Source organism: Vipera ursinii (assembly GCF_947247035.1).
Source record: "Vipera ursinii genome assembly, chromosome: 4".
NCBI classification, from domain to species: domain Eukaryota; kingdom Metazoa; phylum Chordata; class Lepidosauria; order Squamata; family Viperidae; genus Vipera; species Vipera ursinii.
Genome location: NC_139514.1, coordinates 30,815,099 through 30,834,623, shown reverse-complemented (window position 1 = coordinate 30,834,623; position 19,525 = coordinate 30,815,099). Strand labels below are relative to the sequence as shown.

The following is a 19,525-nucleotide window of genomic DNA, read 5'->3' as shown; positions in this document are numbered from 1 at the left end:
AGGAGGCATTAGCCCACTGCTCCACCAAGGATATATCTTCCTAGATACAAGGTATTTCACTTTAATTCTTTCTTGAATAGATGGAATTCACTTCAATTGCATTTTGTATAACTTATTCATATTTTAAAATTTTCCTAATCCTTCTCAAAGGCATGCTGATTACAATTTTAATACTTTCATAATGAGTGAGACCAAATCCATAAACAATCATTTGTATCTATTGTTTCTGAATATAGTAGAACTTTGCTAATTTATATTAAGCAATTAGTAACAGAATCTCTACAGCTAATTTGTTTGCAATTATTAAATGCACAAACAATTGTTGAAAACTGTTTAAAAGCTTACTGAATTGCCATTTAATTTTATTTATTTTATTCATTTAATTGTAAATAATTCATAATATACTTGAATAATAGATACAGGTATTTAGAATAAATTGCACAGCATTTATTTATATTTGATTCTTAAGTAACTCCCTCAGTGACTGCCTTCATAGTTAAGCTTTAAACAATGTTCAACAAAATTATATTCACATTTGAGCTACAAAGCAAAAGCTACTGGAATATAATCAGTTTTTGTACAGAGTTACACAATGGCCATTGCTCTTTTCCATGGAGCTTCAGTATTCTAGAATTTATTATGGTCTCTCATTACAAGGGAAGTAACACTGATATATAACAGTTAACAAAAATAATCTGATACCATTCAACATGGAGATATTATGGTCCTCAGAATGTATTTTAATCTATTTCACTTGAAGTGTAAACAGTCAAACAATTAAAAATGTAGGTGAACAATCTTTAAAAGTGACTGCTACCAACTAACCTTGCTATTATCATGGATATAATATAATAATGATATGGTTTGCAAAGGTGGGTTGTTGTGGTGTTTTTTTTTTTTTGCTAATCTCAGCAGTGTGAACAAATATGAGGAAAGCTCAAGTTAGGGAGCTTTTGCTCATTTGTAGGTAAGTGGATGCAGTGGATATAAAGTTGCTATGCAAAACCAAGCTGTAGTTGTATAGAGTAGCTAAATAACAAAGGAAGTAACTTTATCCAAGTTTAAACAAGTAAGCATCTAACCATTTTAAAAAAAATCAGGAAAATGATCTGCAGTTTTCTCAAAGATTGCCCTCTGCCCAGCAGCCACTCATATGCCCAGGTCAGAATAGTGACATATGTGAGAACTCACACCAATATAAAGGTAAAAGTTCTGTTTTTATGGGAAGAGAGACTGGCCATGCATACTCCCAAATTAACATTAATTCTGCAGGTGCAACTGACCAGGCAGGTAATGGACTGGAAAGCAATGGATATTCAAGTATTATGTGCACAGGCTCTGCAGAGATTGTGAGAATGGAGGCAGAAATTCTATTCACTAATTAAGAGCTCTATGAATTCCCCTGCAGAAAGTAACGAAATAACTCAATATCGTACTTACCAGCCTTTTTTGAATACAAGAGTCAAACCTCTGTAAGAGGTTGATACGTTTATTACTGATCTGACTTTCCTGTCTTTTTTTTTCTCCTTTCACCCTTTTATTAAATTTCCTACCCAAACTCCAAAGTGTAGCATATATTCAGAATTTTTAAGCATTTTGAAATTGACAATCAAAATTTGTCATCCTGCAGACAATAAATTTCCACTGACGATCTCTGCAAAGGAAGAGAAATAAAAATAAGGTTTAATACACTGTAAATAAGTAGACAATACCAAACATATTAAGACTATGAATTAAATTTATTTACAGTAGATTTTTTGTGAATTATGGTTTTTCTAGCAAAAGAAAAACAACTAGCAAGGTCTCTAGTGTGATTTTGAAAAACTTGGGCCTTGAGCCTAAACAAAATTGGAAATTTGATTTAGAATGGCTATTAATTTTATTTATTTATTTATTTATTTTATTAAATTTATATACCGCCCTATTCCCGTAGGACTCAGGGCGGTTTACAGGGAAAATTAAAAGCATAACATACAAAAATTAAAATCAGTTAAAACAATTAATTTATTCAATTATTCAATTATTCAATTAATTTAATGATACTTCATGGAATTTTTCCACATGCAATTTCATCCAGGAGCAATGCTGCTTGTAATCAAACTAAAGCAAAATATGTTGCATTGAAAAAGGGGGAGAAATGCATTTTCCATTATTAAAAATGAGCATATTTTATAGCTATATTCTTTCAGCTCAGATGTAATGATTAAGTGGGGGAAGTTTGGTGCAATAGTTAAAACCACAAGGATACAACCTGGGAAAGTATGAATCTTAATCCCACTTTAGGCACAGAATCAGCTAGTTGACTTTGGACCAGTCACTTTCTCTCAGCCCAGGAAAGAGGCAATGGCAAGCCATTTCAGAAAATTTTTCCAACACAACTGCAGGGACTTATTCAGGCAGTTGCCAGGTGCTAATCATCACTTGAAGACATACCCCAAAAAGAAAGTTTTATAACAGTATTATACATTGATTTGAATTGCTTTTTATCTCAAGAATGTTCAAACTACTCTGAAAGCAAATGTACAAGTTGCGTGGTATTGCTTCCTTTTGCTCTCAGTTGTAAAGTATGGTCAAGAACTGGCCTCATCATATATTGATTCTTTTATTATAACGTTAATTCACTAAATAAACAAGGTTATCCTCGCTAAATGTTTACAGCACAATATCAGGAACTCAGTTGCAGTTTCTTTTGGTTTTACAGCTTCAAACTATTACTTTAAATTGCTTCAGTTGTTAAAGAATCTTCCTTTAATTCTGTAAAAAGTGTCAAAACCATTTATTTATTTATTTATTTATTTATTTGGTGTATATACCGCCCTATTCCCAAAGGACTCAGGGCGGTTTACAAGGCAAAATTTAAAAACAATCCAATATAAAATAAAAATAAATTAAATTAAATCTAGCCACAAAAATTAAATCACAATTTAAAAACATTAAACCCCTCAGTCCAGACCAGATAGCTCAAAGAGCCAGGTTTTTAGGTCCCGGCGAAATGAACGAAGGTCGGGGGCAGTCCGGAGTTCCGTTGGCAGTTGATTCCATAGGGCAGGCACGCCCACAGAGAACGCCCTCCCCCTGTGGATCGCCCGTTGGCAATCCTTGACCAGCGGTACCCTGAGGAGGCCCTCCCTGTGGGAGCGCACAGGACGATGGGAAATTGACGCTGGCAGCAGGTGCTCCCTTAGATAATCCAGGCCCATGCTATTTAGGGCTTTATAGGTCATCACCAGCACCTTGAATCTCACCCAGAGGGCAACTGGAAGCCAATGCAGCTCGTGGAGAAGAGGTGTTACATGGGAGTATCGGGAGACTCCCATCACAACTCGCGTGGCTGCATTCTGCACCAGCTGAAGCCTCCGAGTGGTCCTCAGGGGCAGCCCCATGTAAAGAGCATTGCAGTAGTCTAGCCGGGAGGTCACGAGCGCATGGGTGACTGTGCGTAGGGCATCTCAGTCCAGATAGGGCCGTAACTGGCACACCAGGCAAACCTGGGCAAAAGCTCCCCTGGCCACGGCTCCTATATGATCTTCCAAACTGAGCCGTGAATCCAGGGGGACACCCAAGTTGCGGGCCCTATCAACAGGGGGTAACACCTCACCCCCCATAGGTAACGATGGAAAAGATTGGTTAGTCTGAGATGCTGGTATGCACAGCCACTCAGTCTTGGCAGGATTGAGACGAAGCCTGTTTCTCCCCATCCAAACTGGGACCACTTCCAGGCAACGGGACATCACGTCAAGGGCATCACTGGGTTGGTTCAGGGTGGAAAGAAAAAGCTGGGTATCATCAGCATACTGATGATACCCCACCCTGAAACCACAAATGAGCTCACCCAGCGGCTTCATATAGATGTTGAACAAGAGGGGAGAGAGGACCGACCCCTGAGGAACTCCACAAACGAGAGGCCTCGGGGCGGACCTCTGCCCTCCCGTCAACATCGACTGCGAGCAGCCCAGGAGGTAGGAGGAGAACCACTGTAAAACAGTGCCCCCCACTCCCAACCCCCTGAGACGCCGCAGTAGGATACCATGGTCGATGGTATCAAAAGCCGCTGAGAGGTCTAATAGCCAAATAAGTACAGAACTTTAATTCTATATTCTAAAAATATTGAAATTAACAACTTGAATTACTCTACAATATCAATATCAGTATTTAATATATAATAAAGTCTCCTTTTCCCATTAATGTCCAGGGCTAAGCTCCTTCTACACTTAAGGTAATTGTTTTGGGATTGCCATTACTGGAGGGAGGTCTATTAAGATAATATTGGGGGTAAAAAAAGTTTGATATCTGTCTGGCTGTTAGCTAATTGTTAACTGTTAAAGGCTAATTGTCCTTCTGCCTCTCAGAAAAGTCATCATGCTTTCCATTATATCCATTGCTCCCATCACACCTAGGCAATTATTTCATCTTGGGGTGTTTTTTAATGTTTCATGGTACAATCATCCATTGCTTAGTGTTAAGGGAAAAAATCAGCTTTCAACAGCACTTTTGAACCTGACCTTTCTACACCAGAGAAAGTTGTAGTTGCTCCGCGGATATAATGATCATAGGCGTACAACATCATGTCCATATCTTCTCCATAGTGCTCTGGATGTTCTGATGTCATCCTTATAAATCAGGAAAAAGAAAACAACAATCATTTCTGCAGTTTGTACAGGAATAATAATTGCAAACCCTATTGATACTTGAGACTCAATTCAGGTTGTTGAACACATTTGATAAATCTCAGAAGACCTGAAAAACAATTACTGTAAGTAATCTTCAGCAAATGGGCATTGTCAGGACCCACCTCAATCCACATCTTAGGAAATAAGAACTCTTGGATGCAAGTTTAGTCCAAAAGGAAAATGTTTACTAGGAAGGAATCGATTGTGGGAATACAAGACGGAATCTGAGAAAAGTTACATTTCAATCCTATATAAACCATTCCCATTCCAGTCCCTCCCCTCATCCATTTGGTCAGGCTGTCGTCAGTTGCTAGGTGTCAGGTCCTTCCATGGGAAAGGGAACTCTCCTTGGTTTTATGGTTATTGCTTCCCTTTTCAGTTGTAAATGAAGACACAAACCAGATCTGTCTGTCCCCCTCCCTTCCCCCGTTAAAACATCCCCTGTTGTTTGAAAATCGCTTTAGTAACCATCCTCTCCCCCCCCTCGGAGAGATGGGAGAATCCCCAGTAATAGCACGTTGTTCTACCTATACAATTATGAAATGTGATATAAATGGATTCTGACAGGCATAGAGTGTTCTTTCTTTCTTTCTTTTTTCAAAGAAGTTTCCATCTTATTTAAAAAAATTAATTACAGAATGTGACTATCCTTGGTCAGAATATTAATATATTTTTTTAAGCATAGAATAATGCTTCCCCAAAGACAAGTCAGTAGATCCTAGGAATCCGTTCTTCTCCTACTGATACTAATTCCTGTGGATCTGGGAATGGAGACAAAAAAAACTATGAGTTTTATCAGTTTAATTCTCTATTATGTGTCTTAAAATGTGATAGGATCCAATTTAGTCACTGGGACCAGAGGTTTAATCTTCTAAGCTTTCAAATTCGTGCTCCCATTCTCAGGGAACTTCTCTCTCTCCAGAATGTAAAAATGTGATCTTTAATCATAAAATGTGATCTTTAAAATGGTATTTCAAGGTCACTAGTCACAGCTAGCCAAAGGAATGAGTTTTACATTAAAACTAGAATAAGGAGTTTTAAGTCTTTGGTGAATGCCACAATATATACTGTAGATACTATACTATCCAAAGTCAACATATGAATACAATGTCCATCTTGATCATGGACAAAATTCATCTGTCAATCCACTTATATGCTTGTCCTTTCCCCCTTATACTGTATATGAGTCAGACCTTGGAATGAGTTGAGCCAGAGGCAGTTGTTTTCAGAGAAATTGGCTTTTAATCCAAATAGGCCAGAAATGTATGCAAGTCAAGAGCAAAGTATTGTAGATTCTGTTCCAGAAAGGCTGATCACTTCAGAATGACCAGGAGAACCTAATCCAAATGAAGCATGGTTTGAAATTCAAAGGGATAGGGAGAATCAGAGGCTAGATTGACATGGGTTTACTAATGGTAGTTAAATACTCAAATGTTTAGTAATTCTTGATTCCTATTCCTATGGCATTCAAGGTGATCAATATATTTCTGATTTAACAATTAAAATACTATTGGGATTGTATAGATTATCTATTTCCACATTTATTAGCATGCTTGGATACTACAGGAAGAACTGAGAGTTAATCAACATTTGCTTTTCAGAAACAATAGTGGAGGACAGAGAATTATAAGCCAATCAGTGCTTCTAGAGAGGAATGAATGCCTCAGTACATCCCCTCAGTTTCTCCATCAGAAGGAAACCTAAAGACTGTAGTACAGAAAACTGGGACTAAATAAAATGGTAAGCATGTAGTCACAACTTGATTTGTTGAGTGGTAGAATGGTATTCAGTTTATTCAGTAATAAAATTGAATTTCCATCTGAGAGAGGTTACTATTATCCAAAGATGTGATGGGGAGATATAATAAAAACTCTTTTCTGCAGTAGGTCAGTTTCATTCTTCTATTTCATGAATAGACAACATGATGCCTACCAGGATATTTATCTTATCTGAGTTTATTTTTTTTAGTTAAAAATAATGAAATTGGAAATATCCACATTGTATCATTTTTAAACATATCTTCATTTTGGGGACTGCTTCATCTACATTCTTAGAAAATGATAACTGTGGGTACATAGCAATAGCTCAGTCAATAACATTTGGACTTATACACTGCTTCATAGTGCTTTACAGCACTCTCTAAGCAGTGCATAGAGTCCGAATATTGCCCACAACAATCTGGGTCCTCATTTTACTGACCTTGGAAGAACGGAAGACTGAATCAACCTTGAATCGGTCAGGATCAAATTCCTAGCAGTGAGCAGAGTCAGCCTGCAATACTGCATTCTAACCACTGTGCCATCCCAGCTCCTTACATTTGATACAGTCATGTAATGTGTTTACTTGTTGACAAGTAAAAAAAATAAGGGGTAGAGGAGTTATAGCAAAATACTCAGTGGTGGGATTCAGCCGGTTCACACTGATTCGGCAGGACCGGTAGCTAAATTTTGCTGCATTCGGAGAAGCAGCTGGCTTCCAGAAGTCCAGTCGAGGCCTCGGAGACCTGGAGGAGGCCTCCCAGGTAGAATAGCCCACTGGAAGTGTGTGGATGCCACTTCCGGAACTCTGTTCTAAGCCTTGGAGGCAGCCTCCCAGGCCTAGAACGGCCCACTGGAAGTGCATGGATGCCACTTCCAGAAGTCCGTTCTAGGCCTCGGAGGCCCAGGCCTGCATCAAATTAGAGAACCAGTTATTCAGGTATTTGAATTCCACCACTGAAAACACTTATAAGTTAGAGGAGTCAGCAGGGTATAACATTACCAGCTTGCTTGCAGATTAGTGGTCAGTTTTTGGCCAGCCACAGTTCCCATGGCATATCTGTTGTAAACAATCCACAAAATTCCACCATATACCAATCACCCCAGAGAGTTGCATATCTTTATACTGTTCAATAAGATGACATAGGAAAAACTTGTACATTATGGTATATTGCCCAAAGTGTTAACCAACATAAATGAAGGATGTGAAGTTTCATTTTGTTACCACAGGGCAGTGGCGTCTATCTGTCCATGCCTCCCTAGCAATTACAGAGAATAAAATTACTCTATATTTCTCCATAATTAAGCATATAGGCACCAACTTTGTAGGGTAAGTTTACTTTTTCATAAACCCAACATATTTGATTTATTTACAGTTTTCTTCTGCCTTTTCCCTTGTTTTTCAAAAGAACATTCAATGTATTGTCTAAGTATTATAACAGAATAGGATTTCTGGGAAAAATAATTTTAAAAAGCACCAAACAATGAACTCTGAAATTCTGGAACTATTTACAATTCAGACTGATTATACTATGTCAGGCATTTTCAGCTTGCCTATGCAATGCACATGGAAGCAATAAAATCTGGGCAAATGCTTGTTCCTTATTTGATTAAAATTGCACACTGTTCCCGTCACCTTATCCAGGTTTCCAGATAGTCAGTTGAAGGGTTTTGTGCAGCACAAATGCTGCTTTGTAGTGGCTTGTTCTTTGTCAAGGCAGATTCAGGCATGTGACAGAGGCAATGCAGCTTGTGAACACATTTTTACCTTCTCACCATTTGACATAGGCCATTATTTCAAATTGCACCCACTGACACACTAAGTGCAATCCTGAACTAAGTTTTTACATGTTAGGACGCTGAGCTTGTCGATCAGAAGGTCGGCAGTTTGGTGGGTCGAATCCCGAGTGCCGCGTAACAGAGTGAGCGCCTGTTACTCGTCCCAGCTTCTGCCAACCTAGCAGTTTGAAAGCACATAAAAATGCAAGTAGAAAAATAGGGACCACTACGGTGGGAAGGTAATAGCGTTCTGTGCACCTTTGGCATCTATTCATGCCGGCTACATGACCACGGAGACGTCCTCGGACAAGCGCTGGCTCTTCGGCTTTGAAACGGAGATGAGCACCGGCCCCTAGAGTTGGAAATGACTAGCACGCATGTGCGGGGGAACCTTTACCTTTTTAACAAAGAAGAGATGGGAATCTGAACCTGCAACTGACACAATAATTTGCCTGAAGGAACCTTGAAGCTGAACTTGAGAGGAACAGAAACAAAGGTAATACTGTAGTGATAATTAGTATCACCTTTCAGTGGGCATTTCAGTGGGCTGGGCATTTTTACCAGGCCAAAGAATTTTGCGCATAAAATTTCCTCATATTTTCTCAGTAAACAATAGGCTGCATAAGAGTTGAGTGAGAAATCCATAATCCATGTACAGACCACTACATCACTGTGATCTTTTCTTGTTTTACAAAATGATAATGTAAATGAGTACAATGCAGCCCTTGGGAGCTTTTGGGGCACATCTTGACTCGATCCAGAAATTACTTGGTGAACAATTCAGTTATGTAATGGATATAATAAACTCACTTAGATTTACAAGGATTTATGGTAAAATATATCGTTATTGAAAATTTCCAGAAAAGTACCGTAGCTGCTAGATAGATGATGGCAAACTGAGGACACACATATTACAGGTGACATACCATGGCATATTTGGTGACATGCCACCATGTCCCATTCTTGCTTAGTTTTCTGAGGTTTTCTGAGGTTACAAAGGCTGCACAAGAATGGGGTGGGCTGCCATGAGGCCTCTGGAGCCTCCAAAAAAATCACCTGAGAACAAGGTGTGCTTTCCCACTCATTTTAGAACTGCAAGACCACACAAGAGAATTTTCCAGAGTTTTCAGGCCTCATGCAACTTAGGGCTGCCTCCGATGGGCATTTTTTTCCTGAAGGACAAAGACAAATTGAAAAATATTTCCAATTATGGATGTTACATATTGTTTCTCTTGTTTCTGGGGAAGGAAGAAGATGGCACGACACACCAGCAGAATCAGGTTAGGCATTTTATGCATTTTGAGCATAAAAAGGTTTGGAATCACTGAGGTAGATAGTCCTGAATATGCATCTGGCACAGGTCTTCTAAAAGGAGCTATACGGTGTTTAAAATGTGATTAGCACCAAAGAACTCAAACACCTATTTCATATTAAGCACAGATCTTTATGATAGGCTTCAGCAATATTATTAACAAACTACTTTTCATAATGCACAATTGTTACCTTACATGAAGATAGGATATATCAGCTGACCCTTGAAGAATGTTCAGAGGTTTAGTTTGTTTCAACATTCCTTGATCTTCCAGCTCTAGGCTTATTTTTATTCAAATTCATACGGGCTACAGCTTCATGAACATTAACAGATGGTTAGATAAAGGCTTCAGATCAACTACTGCCTGAGTTTACCATTGACACTTCATGTATGATTTAAGGGCACTTCTTCACTGCTGTCTTAACTGCTCCAGTCCTGTGATGATGCCAGATGGATTCTAAGTTCCTGTAAGAACATTCTGTCCAGATTGGGATGCTTTAGTATGGTTGCCAGGTGTTCAGTTTGGATTGCCAACAATCATCATCCCCATTGGGCAATTCACCTGCTGCTACAATTTCCTAATTTTCCATGCCAGGAAAATGATTGCCCATCTCTTTCCTTTCTGTGGGCAAATCCTCTTAAACACACTTACTTTTCAGAAAAGTATCCTTTTTCCAAATTAAAAGCATAAAATGCACACACAATAAACTTTCTTGCATTTGTCAGGCATGGCTTTCTAATCTATGCTACAGCTATTGTTACAGAAATGTCACAGCAATGCAGTGCTTAGAACATTTATGAATGCTGCTGGTTTGGAGTGTGCTTGAATCATGTTTGTAATCAGTATTTTTCTTTCCTGAGTTCCTACATTATTGCTTGTTTCGCACAGTGAGAAAGAAATGTTTTACCCCAGCTCCTAAACGGCTGAAACCATTAAGTACCAAAAGCTTAATGGGGGGTAGGGGGTAGGGGAGGGGAGAAAACTCCAGTTTCAACAGTGTAACTGAATAAATAGTTCTGTTGTCTAAGTAACTTGAATGGGTTTTGTTCAGTTAGTTTAAGGACACATTTGTCAATGTTCCTCTTAACAGGACAGATAGAATATGGATCATAGATTCTCTTTAGTGCAGCTGCATTAACAATCTGCAAATTTGTGATGTTGAGTGATTTGTTGCAGGTTTCAGGAAGCAGTGACTAATTGGCAGAGTTGTCTATGTATAATTATTATAGAATACTCTCTCCTTAATTCATTGGAACTTATTTCTGAGTAGACATATCTACCTACAAAAGAGCAACCTCTCGCCCTAACATCAAAAGTAATGTGGTAGCAAATAAATACTTTCATTTACCTGGGATGACTAGAATGATCTTTAACAGATAATGAAATAAAGGAGTTCAAAAGAGATTTTTGTAATAATGAATGACCTCAATCACCTTTACAATAAAATGGATAAATGTACTTTATGATCCAGAAAGAGAGACTACATTTCTGGGTTCCACAAATTATTTGTGTAAAATTATAAGATCTGCCATTCATCTTTGCTTATAAAAATCTAATTTATATTGGTAAAGGTTTTAAAATATTGTCCTTTAAATCCAAATAGGTTATTAAGAATATCTGCACAAACAGATGGATTGGTTTGGAAGGTGCAGATAGCAATAGCAACAGACTTATATACCACTTCACAGTGCCTTACAGCCCTCTCTAAGCAGTTTACAGAGTCAGCACATTGCACCCAACAATCTGGGTCCTCATCACCTTGTCTTTACTCGGAAAAGGTAGCTTTAACAGATGCCTTTTACAAATATTTTTCTGTCTTATAGGAAAGATAAGTGTAGATTTTTCTCTGCAACATTCAAGTGCTCAGCTAATAAAAAGATTCTCCAAGGATTGGTAAATGTAATGTAAATGTAAAATCTAGCTATAAAATTATTAATAATTTTTGACTTGGTAATTTACTATATACACATAAATTATATTTACAGCTCATTGTTTCCAAATGGTTCAAGTAAGTTAACATTTCATCAAATATAATAAATCAGAGTTTATCTCTTCTTTGGTTGGTTTCATAGTAATTATATCAATGGCAAAATAGTAAAAAATAATGTATTGATTTGAGTACATTCTGTGGATTTGTCCATCTCTGCCAATTTCTCCCTCCTTTTGTGTTTTTGCCATTTTGTCTGCTGAAGATGTAATGACTTGGACAATCATTTTCCAGAGCTATTTTCTGATATTTATTGTAATAATAAAGATACTGCCTTAATATGGATAGACAATTCAGTTTTGTGAACTCACCAACATGAATATGGACATCTCCGGCTGTAGCGGCAACAATAAAACTGCCACTCTCGATCAAGCACAGATGGAAAATATTGGCTCTGGAATCCTGCCACTAGGCCATTATTTGAACATGTTTGATACCTGTGGGAGGAGAGGAAAAAAACTCACTTTTTAAAAAACATAAACATTAGGAAAATAAAAATCATAATTAGAAGCCCTGACTTGCAGATTATTAGAAACCAGTGACAACTGACCAGCATCCGGATGAGAATTACTAATGACCAGATTTTCATAAATAACTTTTTAATTTAATTTAATTTTAATTTAATAATATTTATATACCGCCCTTCTCCCTGAGGACTCAGGGCGGTTCACAGGGCAGAATAAAATACCAAATACAAACATTAAAAAGAGATTAAATGATTGCCCAAGTTAAAACAATAGGAATACAATTCTAAAAACCCCAAGATAAAATTAAGACACCAAAAATAAAACAACCCCAACGATCCCCATCAGGCTAGGCCGGCTTGTACAAACAAAAACGTCTTGAGATCGCGACGAAAGGAGCGAAGATCGGGTGCCATCCGGAGCTCTACCGGTAGCTGATTCCACAGCTCCGGAGCGCCCACAGAGAAGGATCTCCCCCTGGGGGCCACCAATCGACATTCTCTGATCGGTGGCACCCTGAGGAGGCCCTCTCTGTGGGAACGCACAGGGCGCAGGGAGCTTGATGCTGGCAGCAGATGTTCCCTAAGGTACTCCGGCCCCATGCCATGGAGTGCTTTGAACACCGTTACCAATACCTTGAATCTCACCCGGAAGACAACTGGCAACCAATGCAGCTCACGGAGTAGAGGTGTAACGTGGGAGTATCGGGAGACTCCCAACACAACTCTCGCGGCTGCATTCTGTACCAGTTGGAGCTTCCGGGTGGTCCTCAAGGGCAGCCCCATGTAGAGAGCGTTGCAGTAGTCCAGACGAGAGGACACGAGCGCATGAGTGACCGTGCACAAATCATCCCGGCTAAGATAGGGCCGCAACTGGCGCACCAGGCGAACCTGGGCGAAGGCCCCCCTAGTCACAGCTCCTATATGGTCTTCCAAGGTGAGCCGTGAATCTAGGAGGACTCCCAAGTTGCGAGCCCTATCTACGGGGGGTAATAGTTCACCCCCCATAGCCAGAGGTGGAATGTCCGAATAAACCCGGGATGAAGGTATGCAAAGCCACTCAGTCTTGTCGGGGTTGAGTTGAAGTCTGTTCCTCCCCATCCAGACCCGAACCGCCTCCAGGCAACGGGACATCACGTTGAGGGCATCACTGGGGTGGTTTGGGGTCCAAAGGAAAAGTTGGGTATCATCAGCGTACTGATGATACCCAACTCCAAAGCCACGAATGATCTCACCCAGCGGTTTCATGTAGATGTTGAACAGGAGAGGCGAGAGGACCGACCCCTGAGGAACTCCACAAATGAGAGACCTCGCGGTCGACCTCTGCCCTCCTGCCAACACCGACTGCGAACGTCCCTGGAGATAGGAGGAGAACCACTGTAAGACTGTGCCTCCCACTCCCAGTCCCCTGAGACGCCGCAGCAAGATACCATGGTCGATGGTATCGAAAGCCGCCGAGAGGTCTAATAGGACTAGAACAGAGGAATATCCCCTGTCCCGAGCCCTCCAGAGATCATTCACCAGCGCGACCAATGCCGTCTCCGTGCTGTGCCCGGGCCTGAAACCCGATTGGTACGGGTCTAGATAATCCGCTTCATCCAGGACCAGAGGGAGCTGATGCGCCACCACACTCTCAACAACCTTCGCAAGAAAGCGAAGGTTGGAGACAGGACGAAAGTTGTTCAATACAGCTGGGTCCAAGGCAGGCTTCTTGAGGAGAGGCCTCACCACCGCCTCCTTCAAGACGGCGGGGAAGGTACCCTCACTCAGAGAAGCCGATATAACTGCCTGGAACCAGCTGCGTGTCCTCTCCCGGGCTGCATAGACCAGCCAGGAAGGGCACGGGTCCAATAAACATGTGGTGGTGCTCAGCCTCCCCATGATCCTGTCCACTTCCTCCGGAGTCACAGAATCAAACTCCTCCCAGGTGATATCGACAAGACCGCCCGTGTCCTGATCGTCAGACTCTGCCCAGTCAGAGTCCAGACCGGTCCGAATCCGAGCGATTTTGTCCGACAGATGTTGGTTAAACTCCTCGGCACGACCCTGCAAGGGATCCTCCCTCACCTCCTGATTTAGGAGGGAGCAAGTCACCCTAAACAGGGCGGCCGGGCGATTATCTGCGGACGCGATAAGGGTATCGAAGTGGTTAGACCTCGCCTCCCTTATCGCAGCGAGATAAGACCTAATGTAGGCTCTTAGTCGCAATCGGTCGGATTCGGATCGGCTGGACCTCCAACCGCTCTCTAGGCCCCGTCTCCGACGCTTCATCTCCCGGAGCTCCGCAGAGAACCATGGAGCTCGACGGGATCTGCACCGGGTCAGGGGCCGCAGGGGTACAACTCGGTCAAGAGCCTCAGTGGCCGTCCTTTCCCAGGCTTCCACTAAGGCATCTGCCGAGCTGTGAGCAAGGGAGGCAGGTGGGGACCCCAGCGCCGCCTGGAACCTCTGGGGATCCATTAAGCGTCTGGGGCGGTACCATTTAATTGGTTCCAAACACCCACGGCGGGGGGTGGCAAAACGGAAGACCAGCCGCAGGAGATGATGATCGGTCCATGACAGGGGCATAATAATTGGAGAGCCCCCACCAAGATCATCTAACCACCGTCCAGACAAGAAAACTAGGTCAAGGGTGTGGCCTCCCTCATGAGTCGGTCCCCTCATGAGTCGGTTTCTCTTAAAGAAACATAAGAAAGGAGATAAAATTGTGAAGCTATTGAAGCTATCCATCAGATAGGTTTATTTCTATTTAAATTATAGCATTTGTTTGTTTGTTTTTAAATTACATTTGAGCTACAAATTACTATATGCATTTCTTTTTGTTTTGGCAAAATGGAAGTGGCCACCCTAAAGCCAGTATAAAGAGATTGGTCCTGCTCCTTTCCTCCATTTCATTTTTAATAAGTTTACTAAGTTAAACATCTAACCACGTGGAACATTTCCTCATATTGCCGTTTTTCTTTTCTGAAAAGCTATAGCCTCTTTTGTTTTTTGGGGAATAAAAGCCAAACCATCTTCTTTCATTTTTTAAAAAAGTGGAATGCATGAAAATCTTGGCTTCATCCTCTGCACTGTTTGATTTGGAAGGAGAAAAATAGATATGCCGATACATATCTGCATATTCTCTGGGCACGTAAAGCCCTATTTTCACTCTCCAATCCCTTGCAATCATTTTGAAATGACTTGGGGTTATTCTCACTACAACTATCTTTCAGATGTAGAGAACTCAGCAGGAATCGATCAGCATTCCTCACCATTAGGCTATAAGAAGTGCAGATATCAACATTTTCCACCCTGGTTTATTGTTCTTGTCATACTTTTTTCCTCCTTAACTGTTAAAAACAACCAGGACTGGTTTGAAGATAAGCAGTAAAGCCATCTTTAAAACCACATTGATTTAAGAAAATCATTGTGAAGATATTATAGTGCTGTAGTAGCTAATTTTGCCACGTGGGAGAGGAGAAGAAGCCAAGGTAAGATGGAAATTCCCACCAAGAAGAAAATGTCCTATCATGAAATCCAATGTTTTTGACAAAATAAAAAAACAGAATGTTTTTCTTTTTATTATTTCCCTCTGATTATCTCCAGTAATGAGGAAGAGACTGTAGAACATAGACTTTCTATTCTGAAAGCTCCAGCTTCATTCCTTGAAATTGCTAAGAAGTCAGGAAGAATCCCGCCTGAAATCCTAAACAACTGTTGCCCTTCAAGGCTGATATGTTGGAATTGATGGATTAAAGATTTGACTCAGAGTAAGGCAGTTTCTGAGGTTTCTTTGATTTTTAAAAACAAAAATTAACGGTGACACAACAGAAATACTTCTGTTCCACTATCCTATTTAACTAAGCAGATTTGCAGGGCAAAAATAAACTTCTCTGCTGTGACTCAACCATAGGGAAAAGGATGATATAATGGAGACAGAACAGGCCTCTGAAATCATCAATTCCTTATTAACCATTGGTAGTTCTGGGTGGGCACTTTCTTAGCTTACAAGGTTTTTGTGAGGATAAATTGTTCAGAAATATCCCCTGTTGAGGAATGAACCTCTTTGTTTCCTAACCATAATGATACAAGTAAATATTTATTACATATATTTAATTGTTTGTATCTTTTTTCACTTTAAATAACACTAATCTAGATCTTCCTTCATCAAAGAAACTGTCAATCCCATTTCTCAGCAGCCTTGGCATTAAATCTATGTAAGTTTCAATAAACAAAGCCCAAAGACATATGCAAAAATAAATACTATTGTTTTTATAGTAATTATATTAAGAATTATAATTATAATTACACCATAAAACACAACAAAAAAGGCTAAAAGAATTTTTCTTTTTTGCATTTTCTGCATCTTCTGCAATCATAAATACTATTGTTAAGATGTGAAAATATTTTCTATTTAGATACTGTAATGTCTTCATTTAACCTAAAATGCTAAGTGAAGGTGAGATTGTTTCTTATTACAGCATTTTACATTTCAGTATTTTGATAATCAGAAATGTAAAAATGTCTGACTAAACAGGATTCCACACAAGCAGCTTCCTCATGTAATTCTGGCAAGAATGTAATAAAGGACTTAACTTTGGGATTCTGAGGTAGGTGGGAAAGCTGGACTACAAGATTATGAGACATGGTGTTCTTTGCCAAAGTGAACTAGAACTTCCTTGGTCTGATAAGTACTTGGCGTGATAACAAGATTTTCAGGTTTTACTATGATAAATGACAGATTGTTATAGAAGTCAAACAATCAGGGAATTCGTGAGTTGCAACAGAGGTAGAAACTTCCATCTGCTAGAAGTCCACACTGGTCTTTGTATTTCCAAAGTGGGTCTAATTAGAAGCCCAAATGTTGATGTTTCTAAGAATTCATAAGGACTAAAATAGTTTAATAGCCTCTAAATTCTGTCCCCTGCCCCAAATAAAACAGGTAAAAAAATATGCTGTTGCAGAGTAGAGGCTAGCTACTTTTTTTTCTTTGCTGCAGTTCCTATTTCACACTAGCACTCTATGCAAGGTAGTTAGCACTTAAAGCTATGGATTGCATTTCAATTGGCTGAAAAGCTTACGAGGAGTATCCCACATCAGTTTTTGGGGTGGTATCCCATATTGTACTGGTAAGAAAGAGTCTAGTGAGGACATTCTCCTTTCCCTTGAAGCCCTTTGTAAGCTGTCAAATTTACTCTAATGGAAGGATATATTTGCTTCAGTAGCACTAAGGTAGCCACAACTTCCCCAAATTTCATTTCTTTGGGAGTAAGGGATCCCAGATTTTGAACACATTCTGTAGCCCATTTGAGGTACCTTGCTTCAAAGACTGTTGTCTATGTTTCAACCAGTTAAAGGTCATGACAATGAGTGTTTTACTAGTATATAAATTTAAAATGCCATATCAGATAAATGGATTAAGTGCTCTGCAAGAAATCAGGAAATCTTGAGCTTTACCACAAGGTAATCTGGGTGATTTTGGGCCAGTCACTCTCTTTTTCAGTCCAATCTACTTCACAGGATTGTTGTGATGGGGAGACAGGAGGAGAGAGAGCACTGCACACATTGGCTTGAATTATACAAAACAGAGTCAGGATATTAACCAAATAAACATATAAATAATGAGATAATTCCATTATGCAAAAACAGCGGTTTTCACTCAAAGCTTCTTTTTACAACAGACAGATGATTCTTGCAGTGTTCTCTTAAATATTTTGCGCATTAATAATAGAATTCAGTTCCAAGTCCTTCGGATCTGAACATTGCAAATATATACATTTTTGAATTTTAATTTCTTTTTGTCTTTAAAAAATTAAGAAAAAATGATGACACTGAGGAATAATAGAGGTATTTAATAGTGACACATATATGTTTAATTATGCAGATATCTTTGTTCATAAGATTTTCTTGGCATCTGTATACTTAAAACCTAAGGCTGAAGTTTATTAACTGTCAACTAAATAACTGAGTATTTGTTATCCTGTGATCTCAAAACAAGACATGAACCAGATCTGTGTACAACTACTATCCCCATGTTTTGGAATTTGGTTTGTCATGGGCCAGTCCTTAAAATGCCTGAAGAACAATAATTGTTGCAGACAGTTAACTGTGATATAATTAAAGCTATAATTGCTTATATATATTTTACATAGATTTATTTTTATTCTGCCATAAAGTTTTCATTTGGCTATTTTTTAAAAAGTTTCGCAAGTACTACTGGTGCTTCAAGAAATTTTTTTGACTGGAGCCAATAATGGAACAAAACAAGGGAATAACTACGTGACAAGCATTTTTTTTTCTTCTCCCCACAAAAAAAAATAATAAAATTAATTCAACTTTCTGTCATTAACATAATTTCTTAGAAAGATGAACAACTTTACCCAGATCAAACTTTTAGGATAAATTCAGTAAATTAAGGAACTAACAATTAATTATTTAATTAGAAATTAATGCAATAAATGTACTCCATTTACCTCATAATATAAAGAAAATATTACAATTGCTTCATGTGTAGGAATGAATAGTGGCATCACCACTATAATACACAAAACCGATGATATTAATTTAACAAGTTATTATGGAGTTAACATGCAGTTTTGCATCCATCATCTGAAACATTGCATCAGCCTAACCACACATGACAAGGAGTCTAAGTCTAAACTTGGTTTCCTACCATTGCAGTCCAGCTCTGTTGATCTCTTCCCACCAACATTCAGTAGGCTCTCCAAGCGTATCTGGGGTGGGCATGCAGGCATAATTCCACAATCTGTCAGATCCTTCCTTCTTGCTGAACATGCTCCTCACTGCCACAATAACTTGCCCATGAGGGCACTGGAAGTTGAAACCCTGCCGGTACACATTAGCCCAGTCATCATTAGTCCCATAGTCATCATAGGAACGGTAAAAGTTCCCATATTGGCCCCATGCCACTGTGAATAGTGGCAGCAACATGCAGAGAAGAACAAGGTCCATGTTACTTGAGCTTCTGGCTGCTAAACGCCTGAGTGGTGTGGTTGTGCTGATTTTTTTATAATCATCTCCAACATTTGGATTCCAGATGTGGAATAACTAGCTCCAAATGCTATGTGTCACTGTTTAGATAAGATGTCTGAGCAAAAGAACTGACTGCAGATCCGTTTAATTAGTTTTAAGGTGGAATTTTATAAGCACTCTATCCTTTGCATAATCAGGACTGGGATAACCTAGGACTATAAATCATTTATAACCCCATATGTAAGGAAATTAATAACATATGTTTGTACAGTAGCTAAAGTGGGAGAAGAAAGAAGCCATTTCAGTTACTATAAGTAGTGGAATGATGGAATTCTTGGAGTCACAAGGAAATGTCAGGTTGCAATTTTTTGTGATGTGATGAAAGCTGTTTTGCCACAGTCCCTGATTCTGTTATGTTTATATGAACTATTAAGCTGGACACATGGGCTCTGTAAGAATACTAACAATTTAGTGGGAAAGAATAAACAAGCAAACAATAAATAAATAGACAGGAATAATGGACTAAGTCCAGCTAATTTGCATGTACAATTGGTAAATGCACTTTCTAGATCACAGGAGGA

At 39.4% G+C, this 19,525-nt stretch overlaps 1 protein-coding gene across 1 annotated transcript; it reads right to left on the bottom strand.

Annotated features, from left to right (window-relative positions):
• Positions 1 to 358: 358 nt before the first annotated feature.
• Positions 359 to 18,935, bottom strand: DPT (dermatopontin). The gene is made up of 4 exons (XM_083361759.1): positions 18,625 to 18,935; positions 11,818 to 11,943; positions 4,503 to 4,610; positions 359 to 1,654 (listed from the first exon to the last, which is right to left on the bottom strand). The coding sequence occupies exons 1-4, from the start codon at positions 18,921 to 18,923 to the stop codon at positions 1,588 to 1,590; spliced, it is 600 nt and encodes a 199-aa protein (XP_083217885.1). The 5' UTR covers positions 18,924 to 18,935; the 3' UTR covers positions 359 to 1,587.
• Between the last annotated feature and the right edge of the window lie 590 nt (positions 18,936 to 19,525).

Bases quoted from the DNA above. Each gene is read 5' to 3' on its own strand.
- DPT (XM_083361759.1), bottom strand. From the start codon at position 18,923: ATGGACCTTGTTCTTCTCTGCATGTTGCTGCCACTATTCACAGTGGCA. The intron at 11,944-18,624 runs GTAGGAAACCAA...CTCCTCCCACAG, and splicing joins AACAGAGCTGGACTGCAATG to GTATCAAACATGTTCAAATA. The intron at 4,611-11,817 runs GTGAGTTCACAA...CTGATTTATAAG, and splicing joins AGATGTCCATATTCATGTTG to GATGACATCAGAACATCCAG.